Source organism: Gymnoscopelus braueri (genome assembly GCF_963280865.1).
Source record: "Gymnoscopelus braueri genome assembly, chromosome: 12".
NCBI lineage: Eukaryota > Metazoa > Chordata > Actinopteri > Myctophiformes > Myctophidae > Gymnoscopelus > Gymnoscopelus braueri.
The window spans coordinates 2,031,082-2,042,507 of record NC_137614.1 but is presented as its reverse complement, the minus strand read 5'-3'; the positions used below and the strand labels follow the sequence as shown (position 1 = coordinate 2,042,507).

Below are 11,426 nucleotides of genomic sequence, written 5' to 3'. Positions count from 1 at the left end.
GCTTTCAATCCCAGGAAGACTAGCTGTGCTTTAGGGCACAGACACAGTTAATCAGGATATTAACTAAAACAACCTGCCGTCCCTATTTTTTGGCATATAGCGTTACAAAAATAAACAAATGGCTGATCTACAAGCTTAAAATTGGAGGCATTTTGACACATTGTAAGCTTGTAGATCGGCTATTATCGCTACTTCTGCGTGACAAAAAAAACACTACATCATACCAAAGTCCTGACGTCACTGCCACTAGAGGGCGGGGTCCCCCTGGGTCGTGGCTTTATTTTTAGTGTTGAAATCCTCATAGGGGAATCTTAGATCACGTCATATAAGAACTGTGTTGGAAAAATAAACACACCACCCCGGCGATTTTACTCATATGGATATGAAGCATCGACTGAAGGTGGAAATGTACACACACAAAGAGTAACCCAATAAACGCTAGAAACGAGTCTAACGACCCAAAGACTACATTTCCCATGAACGCGGCTGATGTAGGGACAGTGATTTCAGACCCGGAAGTGTAGTTCTTAAGACTTTTAAGGCAGAATTAATTCCATTTTTGCCAGAAACAGGCTGAATCAAATATGAATGAATATCATAAACGATGCAGGGCCACCCCCCTGACAAAAATGCTGGGGTGGTGTGTTCATGTTTGGAACACAGTTCTTATATGACGTGATCTAAGATTCCCCTATGGGGATATCAACACAAAAAATAAAGCCACGAACCAGGGGGACAGCGCCCTCTAGACTTCGGTGCTCTATACAAATAAATGGCCTTACATAGACAGTTACTGCTGTTTTAGCCTGTAGTTAATGCCGGAATTAATTTCATTATTGGTAAGACATTAAAGGTTTATAAATGACATCACTCTGACAAATTCCGTATATCAATAACCAGCATGTACACTTGTAATATAAGACTTGTTTATTGCAAGTTTCAGAAATAATATACAGTAGCTAGCTTTACAATTGCAGTCAACAACTAAATCCTGTAGGTCTATATAAAGATGAACTATCTGCTTCCTTCTAGACTATTTGAAATTTGGAATGAACTTCAGTAACTTAAATAAACCTGGAAAAAAGAAAATATGTAAACAAAAGTAATGAAACTCAAAGAGCTAAGAAACAGAGCAGAACGAGAGCTCAACCTTTCTTGTGCATCAAGCACGTTTAAAGGCTGCTATCGTACGAATGTGACGAAGACAAACGTAACATTGTGTTTCTCTTTGTAAACAACACAGCCTATAATAAAGAAATTCCAATAACTGCAGTCAAAGCATAGCATGTATCAACAATCACATTGCTTATGTTTATGGTGCAATAGCGACCCCAGGTGGACAACATGAGCAGGGCCTGTGTCTTTGTTCGGTGTTTACAGGAGAATGACCAAAGTATGAATACAGGAATGAACAGGTTTAAATCAATTTACGATTTATTTGGCTATTCAAAAATAGCAGATCTACAAGCTCATAGTGCTATGAGCTTGTAGATCTGCCATTTTGTTTTTGAAATTGTGAAAATTTGTGCAAATCTTGAATCTGGATATATTTGTATCTTTTGAAGCGAAAATCTTTAACTCAAATCTTTGCTTCTGGGGGGGGGGGTCCCTGGAACAACATTTTGAGATGGGGGTCCACGCCCAAATACATAATTTTGGGGGCCCTTGACATGAAAAGGTTTGAGAACAACTTTATTATAGCAACATAAGTTTTTTCCCCAGATAGGAAGATTTTAGTTAATTTTTTTTCTCCTTTTCATGATCTACAAGTTCGTAGATCTACAAGCGCGTAGATCTACAAGCACGCTTGTAGATCTGCTATTTTTGAATAGCCAAAGAAATCAAAAAATGACACCGATGCGTTCCCAGTCTAAATAGATTAAAGGAGCACTTCACCCTTTTTCGACCTAATCTTCATAATATAATTACAATACAATGCTCATTATGAGATGGCACCTTGTGTATCAGAGGGCTTTGGACAGTTCCCGAAAACTGAAATGACTAAAACCTGCCTACCGTTGATGTCATGTAGGTAGGTAGGTAGGCAAACAAGATTTATGTATATTTTTTGTAATTAATGCTAGAAAAACCTTATATGTCACTTTCCATGAAGAGAAACGCTGTAGTTTCCATTAGCTTGGAATCCCCATCGATGATGTCACTGGTAGGCTGGTTTCTGAACTGTCCACAGCCCTCCTCTGAGACACAGAGTGAGACAGAAATGGTGGGAAACTAATAATGAACATTATTTATATGACCAGTGGTTCTCAAAGTCGGGTCCGGGGGATCCCCAGGGTGGGTGAAGGGGTTCCATGGGGTCCCCAGCTTAAAAAAAACGTTTTAACCACTTCAACTCCGTTTTATATACTTTGGCTACTCAAAAATAGCCGATCAACAAGCTTGTAGATCGGCTATTTTTGATCAAATTTGAAACATCTAGAAAGAAAAAAAGGAAACCTTGGAATCATTCTGAGAATCTTCTCTTATGGGGGGTCCCTGGCACAAAATATTTTCAGATGGAGGTTCGCAGCCAATTACATATCATATTTGGGGGTCCTTGACATGAAAATGTTTGAGAACAACTGCACAGTATATGTCGATAAGGTAAACAAAATGGATGAAGTGCTCCTTTTAGTAAATGTGGCTCTGGTGAGACAGAATGGATTGTGCTGCTTCTGCTCCGAGTTCATTTGTTCCCTGGTTGTTCAATAAGAATCACATTCAATCTGTCCATTCTCACTGATTAAGACCTGATGGACATTAACAAGGAGCCATTTCATCAGAGAACCCGTTTGTCCCTCATTTGGTCCTGAAAACATGCACCGTAACAATAACCCTAGCGCCCCCATTTTCTATTGAACTTCTTTTAAAAAATAACCATTTATGAAAAGCCGTAGTCAAGAAGTGGGGGCTTAAGGAGTTACATGTTAGAATGTTAACGATATTTAAATACTATGCTTTGACAAAGCCATGATGACCTTTAAAAACAAAGCCATGTTCTCATTAGCACGGTCTACGGTTGTTATAATTATTAAATAACTGCATTGTGTTTAAAAATCTATTAATAAAAGACCTGGTTTTTAATGCTCTGATGAACTGGCTCCAGGGAACTGGAGGGAGAACAGTTCCTGAGAACTACAACATTTTAGGGGTCCGTGTCCACAGTTTTCTGTGGACACGGACCCCTTATAGCCTTTTAGATTTTCCAAAGCTTTTTTTCCACATTGCTTTTCTAAAGCTTTTTTCCACATTGCTTTTTTAACTCATTGGCCGCCATTATCGCATTAACGCGATCTAATAAATAGCGCGCTTGGCCGCCAGGATCGCATTAATGCGATCTAACGTCTTTATTGATCTTTATGCTCTGATCACGCTATTCTGTTATGAATCAGGCTAAGTTTCGGGTTCCACTTACTTCAACCACCACTGCATCCGGTTCCATGACTTGGGTTCCGTTTTCGGTTTTACATTTTTCCCCCCAGTCATTTTCGACCATAATAGGGAAACAAACGGTTTTTCACACGCTATGAAAAGCGATCGGAGACCTCCCCTCCTATAATCTATGGTCTGGGTGACGAACAGTCATCCCCGTTGTGCATCACAAAGTAATTTTCGCCGATAACAGACTCTGAGACATTTCACTTCCGGTTCATGTGTTTCACTGTGTGAGTGGGTCTGGGAGGGGGCGAGTGTGATCGAGAGGCGATCAAGCTTGGTATGTGCTGCTCTCTGGTGGTGGAACGATCAAAACGATTCAAGTGTCAAGGTAGACTTTCTAGATGTGAATTAAATAACAAAATAACGAAACAAAAAAACACGAAAATCGCTGGCAAGGGCTGCTATGAACGAGGTTTTAACTCTGGCAGTCAATGAGTTAAAGTCTTCTCTCTTCTCCTACGGTTTTACCTGTGATGGCGGTCCACATAGACAGTGGGAAAAACTCCACTGGCGTTCTGGGAACTGTGACACACGCCTCACTTAACCCCCCCCCCCCCCCCCAATTCCACTCTTCATCATCGTCGTCTCCTCTTCCTCACAGCATGGGTCTGTGGGGGTTGAGCCATTTGTAAGTGCCCTCGTAGACGAAACCCACTCTCTTGGAGAGCTCGTCGGCTTCAACTGGACCCCGGCTGGAGAAAGGGAAGAAAATAACATTAAGTCCTACTATCTAAGATTTGGGGAGAATACCTCTTATCTCCATATTCTAACTTGTTGTGTGTTTTTTTTGTTGTAAATTAACGCCATACTTCAGTGGTTCTCAACCAGTGGTCCGGGACCACCAGTGGTCCTTGAGGGGGATTCAGGTGGTGCCCAGCTAAATGATGGAGAGTTGGTAACCAAATGGACCCTTTTAGATCTTTAACTCTTGAGAGCGTAAAATGGTTTCATTTTACGCTCTCAAGAGTTAACATATTGTTAAACATCTGCATTACACAAGAAGCCAACACAATTAGAGAATGCAGAAGAATTGTTATTTTGACAAAATCTCATCCAGTGATAACAAAATATTTCAAGTTTTGGGTCTGAGAGGCTAAAGCTCATCAAACGTTGTTTCGTGGTTCAAATGTCGAATAAATAATGGACCTTGATATGAAAAAAGGTTGAAAACCACTGCCCTACTTGCTACAAGCTCGAAACGTGGCGCGAAGCGTCGCGTTTCGAGCTTGTAGATCTGCTACTTTTGATGCTTTTGAATCCTGAAAAGCAACAGTTTTGGACATATGAGGTTTCCACCCGACAGAGACCATATGTTTCTTATCGTGATTTTTAAAACAATAAAAAAAAAAGAAGTGAACAACATCACTCTTACCTTCCATATTTGTACGGAGTGGGTTGAGTTTTCTCTTTCTCTATCTTGTGAAGGAGAGGGGTGAAGATCCTCCAAGCTTCCCTCAGTTCATCACTGGGTAGGAAACAAAAACACAGAAACGTTTATTTAAAAATATGACATTTGCATCTGGAAGAAGACACCATACGCACACCTGTGAGACAGAAAGAGTTTTGTGCATGGCTTCATCAACACCCTTTATATGGATACAAATGTTGTGTTTCAAACTATTGGACACCCGATGGCAAGCTTTACATTCCATGAGGACAGCACTGCTCTTCCTCCGTGGTGGAAAATAATGCTCGGCTGACCATTCTGCCCCTATTGGTACAAAACTCGAACGGCGCAGAGTCGTCTCTGGCAGAATTCGCAACGTCCGGTGTGTCGCCTCGCTCACCGGTGCCTCTCGTTGCTCAAGTCCGCCAGAGACGGCGCGCCTCCGATGTTGTAACAGTTTTTTGGCCAACTACTTCCCAACTTAATATTAGGGGCTGTTAGTCTGTTTTAACCAAACGGGCCGAGTGGTCCGCCTTGTCAGTTGTCCCTCATCATTACCCTCAATGTAAACTTTGACAGTGCTGGCTCTCTTTCCCCTTGAGAAGGCTGTGTAGAGTTGGCCATGAGCGAACACAGGCTGAGGTAAGTAGATGTGCGCTCGGCACCTGCTTGCAGGTTTCTAAGCAGCATGACTGGGGCTCCTAGTTTCAGTTTCAGATTATGGTCAGGGAGTCCAGAGGGTGTCAGTGAATTTAGGAATTCCACAGGCATAGAGTTCTTGTGGTTCTCCTCCTTAATTGAGTCAGCTGAGAAGTACACTCTGTCTTCCCCAGGGAACTCAACCATGCACCTGTTGCTGATTTCCCGGATATCGTTGTTTAGCGGAGTGTATACAGTGCCTTTGAGAAGATTGTGTCTGTCAATACATTCATTCTGCAGGTCAGGCAAGGTATATGAAATTAATGTATTCAAGTCTTTAACCAAGTGGTGTGGCGGAATGTGGATTTGAACTTCAGTGTGTCCATGTGCGAGTCTGTCTTCCCCTAATTCAAGGAGATAATTAGAGCAGTCCTTCTCAGCTGTATCTATCCTCATGTTGATGTTAAATTTATGCTTCTGCATGGCAAGATATAGTGGTGACATCTCGATGCAAGCTCTAACTATTTAGGCCCTACCTCCTCTCTTGATAACAGGGAGAGTCTGCCAACAGGACCTTTTGATGTTTCCCAGGGGAACATGACAGAATGGCATGAATTGCAGACGCTATCCATAGTTGGTGTGTGAAAGTCAACCATTTCTGTGGGTTGGTGTGGAGGTGTCCATGCTCTTCTGAAGTTTCTGTCCTTTTTTGTGGTCCTTTTACGCTTTACGATCTTGCTTTTACAGCGTGTTGCATTTAGATGTTCTACTGCACGAAGGAAACACTTGCGCTTGGCGTTTCGGGTCAGATCGAGGTGGGGTAAGATGCCTAAAACATAGCCATAGCTCTGATCAACAGTCTGTGACGGGTCTTGGAGGCATGTGGAGTGATCCTGTGCTTGCGAATCGCTGCCGAACTTCAGAGCTTTTGTCAATTATATAGTAGTAAGATAGTCTGCCACCATTGCTGTCAAATAATTGGCCTGATGGCGTGAACGGAGATGACACAACTCTTTCCATCTCAAATGGCAAGAGGAAAAGAAATGGCACCACCTAGTGGTCAAATCTATCTGCACGTAAGTGATTTTTAGTTACTTTCCACTCGATTTCCAAGCTGACAGACAACAGAATGTAGGTTTACCTGCGCACAAAGTGCATCTGGCTGCCACAAAACACGTCCAGGATGAGGCGTTCATAAGCATCTGGCAGATTCACATCCTGAGAAAAGAACACAACATTTTATTTAGTATCAGATGGCATTCCCTCCAGCTAACTTTACTTCCCGTTTTAGGAACGCTATGACTACCATTGCAGACTAGCGGGTTGATTCAAAGCAGGTGAGTCAGCGCGGACAATGGTTGTAACTGTTTGTTAAAAAAAAAAGAAAAAGGTCTATGGTACTGCAGCTTTGCATAGTAAGACATTAAGGCTGTTTATTACACGGCTTGGTTGAATGCTCGAGTCTGATTGGTCAATCACTGAATTCAGCGGTGTGAATAATGACCCCTGAGCTCAAGAACAGACCGCTGTCTAATCAAAGGCTCAGAGCACCTGCTGTGCTGCTTGATTTTGTGCAGAATCCAACATGGCAGCCATGTAAACAAACACACCATGTCATTTACAGCTAAACAGGCTTTCAAGAATGTTTTTGAAAACATTTTAAGCGAGAAATAGACAATGCAGTAACCGAAAATGTATTCCATTTGATCAACACTTCCTGTTGTTTTCCGAGGCGACACGTTGCACTGGACACACCGTGACCCGGCATAAATTAATGGAACACTTTCTTTACCGTAAGCAATTCAATCCTTCGCTTTGTAACTTTTGGATCAATTTATTCATTTCTTTATTAACACATTACCTGACATTCACGGTTATATCCGTGAATTCAAATCCAACCGTTATCTGCCAATCACGGATATGTCTGTGACTTAAAAAAAACAAAAACGTCCAGAACCCAAGATAACGTGATCCTTAGATTTACTGCTCCATTCACTTCCTGGTTAACTTATTATTTTAAAATCCTGTATCTCGGCTCCTGTGTATTTTTTTTTTTACTACAGTATGTATTTTTGGCAAAACATGCTATTTTCAACTGGGTATAACAAGAGAACGGGAGGTCACGATGACATTGAGGGGTCTAATCACCACTTCAGGGTGATTAGATCTCTCCGCTTCGTGTCGCGATCTAATCATCCTGTCGGAGTTTATTTCTCAACAATGACCAGCCCGCCGCCAATTATCCTTTCTAAACTAGCCGCCTTTTATGAAGAAAAAACGCACAGTTGAGTAAAACAGACTTCAGTGAACGGTGTGAATGCTACCTAGCTCTATGCAAAAATACAAATGCTACATCAATCTAAATCACAAGGCCTTGAAAACGTATAAAACCTGCCCATCACCCCCGATTGGGCCGAGCCAATCAGCAAACCTCACACTGAAAGGTTGAATGTTTGCAAGGAGCCACTCAAACTTATGTTGTACATGACAGGAAATCGATTACAGGAAATCGATTAAAAAGGACAGGAAACAGGCGGCCCTCCTGTGCAAAACTTGAAAACGCCTGAGATTTGAACCCGGGTCTCCCGTGCGGGAAGGGATATTAACTCATTCACTGCCTGAATTATTTATGGCCGTGTTTGCCCACTGCCAGAGATTTTTCATTGAAAAAAAAAAAAAGTACTCAGGAGCCGAGATACAGAATTTAAGTTAACAAGGAAGTGGATGGGAGTCTAGGTCTTCGAAAAATCATATCTCCTTGGTCTTTGGGTAAAAAAAAAATTAAAAAAAATGTAAACATTAAAAATACGTTTTTTACGTCCTTGGCAGGTTTGGTAATTGGAAAAAAATACGTTTTTTACGTCCTAGGCAGGGAATGAGTTAAAGCCAAACCACTAGCCTAAAACACACTGGAAGTGGGCACTGATGTACAAACACCCCACACTGAAGACAAGAAAAAAAAAGTCATATGGTCCTAGAAGAACAGACATGAGCAGCAGACCCAGCTGAGAGACTTGCCCTGTATCTGCTCTTGTATGTGAGGTCCAGCTCCGTCTCCTCAGGGCTGAAGTACACGCCCGGCTTCTTGCTCATCATCTTGGCGTAGACGGCCTCGTTGGGCTGGACGCGCACCACCAGCTCGTTCCTGCGACACTGCTTCCCAAAGATGTCCCCCGGGACGTCTGTGAACTGCAGCCGCACCTCCGCTTTCCTCTCGTTCAGGGCCTTCCCACAGCGCAGGATGAACGGGACGCCTGGCGGTCACAACACAACGTCAAAACACTGTCACATTATACACAAAACTACTGCTAAACCACACTACTGTTAACACAAAAACTAAGAAAATACATACTGTTATGTACAAGTTACTTTAGACTTAGCTTATTACTATGATTCATTAATCAAATAAAGCCCTAGTTTATACTTTATATTTGAAAACCTCTGATCTACTTGTAGATCATTTTCACCTCAGGCATCTACTTGTAGATCATTTTCACCTCAGGCATCAAGCATGCCGGAGGAAGGGTGTGTGTAACCGAAATGTTGCTTAATAAATATCCTTCATTTCATTTAGACACTTCAGCTCAGGATTAACCATTTACCATTTATTTAACCATCTACCGTTTATTTAACCATTTATTGCAATGATATTGCATTCAGTTTGGCGGTGTGACTCTGCTCATGTGATATTACAGAGTACCTGCGCAAGCATGACAACAGATCTGAAATCACAAACACCCCATGAGCAGAGCATGGAATACAGTTTTACATAAACATAACATTGAACCTTCAATGCATAATTAAACTCCACATCATAGCACAATCCACAGAACCACAGTACAATACACAAATCATCCTATTAACAATAAGAACTAAATGCCACAGGGAGGAGGCCGGGGAGGTGGAGGAATTTTGACACCGACAGCTGACAGCTAGGCACGTAGAATGAACAGAGAACAGAGGGCTGCTTAAATGAAGTGCCAGAGTTGCACTGTGGGAATGAGGGCATGAGTGAGTTGGCTTGTAGCGAATGAGAGTGACGTGAGGATGAACGTACTGACTTGTGGGAGTATGTATGAATTAGCTTGTTAATTAACTCTTTTACTGCCATGGACGCGTTAATGCGAAAGAGTTAACGAATGAATGGGGGGGGGGGTCCGGGGAGAGTGAGATAGCATGAAAACATCCTGCCTTCCGTGGCTACATGAACTATCGCTACGCTGAATGTACCGTGCAAGTGGCAGTTTGCGGGTAATCTTTTATTGTTGATGTTTTTCCCCATTTCACCTGCTTTTTGACTTTTAATCGGTGTGTGAAAGTTTTGTGATAATACTGATACTTTTACTTGAGTAAAAAAAAATGTGAGTAGTAACTGCTCAGTAGTGGTAGAAACTCATTACCATCCCAGCGCTCGTTGTTGACGTAGAGCACCGTGGTGGCGAAGGTGGCCTGTGTGGACCCCTTAGGGACGGTGGGGTCGTCCAGGTAGCCCAGCTTGGCGTCCCCCTCCCCCTCGGGGTCTCCAACGTACTGACCCAGCACCACGTCTGACATGGCCACTGGAGCGATGCACTTCAGCACCTTCACCTGTAGAGGGCAACGGCGCTGCATTAAATACTGTAACATGCTGGGACTCCCTCTGTCTTTGGTGTTTCGCCCAGGTGGGCGCGGTTATATGGCTTTATGCCTAGACTCTAACCTATGCCCAGACAACATAAAAAAGAAGACTGACCAAAGTGGCTTTTACTTCCAGTGAACTACTGTGTGACGTAGTGGTCACCTCTTTAGGAGACCAGAAGCAGGTTGGAGCCTAATATTTCAATGGAAGAGCGTGAGCTCACAGCTTCTGAAGCATTCTGACACTAAAATGACTTTTTTTCAGAGACGAATCAGGAGAAAATCAACTTTGTCATCGACCTTTCTTTTCCCAGCAGCTCGAGATCTACCACCAGTAAACATAGGACGTCGGCGTCAGACGGCGCCCACTATAGGAGTATAGTATATGTGTACCATTTCGCCTCTAGTGGCGAACTGTGGCTTGGGCCATCTTACTAATTTAAGCATCTTTGCTGTAACATACATAACATATCATTGTGGTATTGCTACTTTTAGTTACCGTAAGTAAAAAATCTCCTACCACTGGTTACAGACAGGGTTAGCTTAGCTAGTACCACATTGCATGCAACTGATTGATTGATTGAATACTTTATGAGTCAAACATTTTAAAAGCACGGCAGTACAGTAGAACACTTGGGCTAAAAGGAGAACTGGATGATGACAGTAATTCAAGTACTGATGATGGTAACTTAAAGCTGCTATGAGGAACTTATCTTAATTTATAAATCTTTATTATAACCAATCTGTATGTATGTATGTTAAACAAACCATACTGAACACTGAGCCGGCTCAATATTGAGAAATAAAGCCCTGACAGAGTGATTAGACCCCCGACGTGAAGCGGAGGGGGTCTTAAACGCCCTGAAGAGGATTATGTCTCAATAATGACCAGCTTACTGGTCATTATTCCTGCTTATTACACGGCTACTTAAAAAGGTTTTTTTTACAGTAAACTCACTTCTGGGGTCATTTTCATTTTCACTCAGACTTGTGAGCACCCCAGACAGTTTAAGTTGCTAGATTCAATATTTAGATATTATGATATTCATTTGATCAGACCACTCCTATACATGTAAAAGTTAAATGGTAATATAACTTGTCATGTAACTTGATACCAGTGGTGTAAAGTAACTAAGTACTGTACTTAAGTACAATGTTGAGGTACTTTTACTTTACTGGAGTATTTCCAATTGTCTATACTTTTACTTGTACTCCACTACAATTATTTGAAAACTTTAGTTGCTAGTTACTTTGCAGATATAAATTATTACATTATAAAACATACATTAAACACTTTAGTCCTATTTTATACCAAGGCTATTTGAAAATAGTAGATCTACAAGCT

The 11,426-nt window shown here is 41.9% G+C and overlaps 1 protein-coding gene across 1 annotated transcript in view; it reads right to left on the bottom strand.

The window, feature by feature from the left end:
- Window positions 1-909: 909 nt before the first annotated feature.
- The window catches only part of LOC308096937 (glucose-6-phosphate 1-dehydrogenase), a 29,892-nt gene continuing 19,375 nt past the window's right edge, over window positions 910-11,426 (bottom strand). Inside the window, exons 9-13 of the mRNA XM_080444462.1 lie at window positions 9,865-10,051; window positions 8,483-8,718; window positions 6,606-6,682; window positions 4,811-4,903; window positions 910-4,130 (exon numbers count right to left, since the gene is read on the bottom strand). Coding sequence (XP_080300588.1) covers window positions 4,034-4,130; window positions 4,811-4,903; window positions 6,606-6,682; window positions 8,483-8,718; window positions 9,865-10,051 — 690 coding nt within the window. The 3' untranslated portion in view covers window positions 910-4,033. The remainder of the gene's footprint in view (window positions 4,131-4,810; window positions 4,904-6,605; window positions 6,683-8,482; window positions 8,719-9,864; window positions 10,052-11,426) is intronic.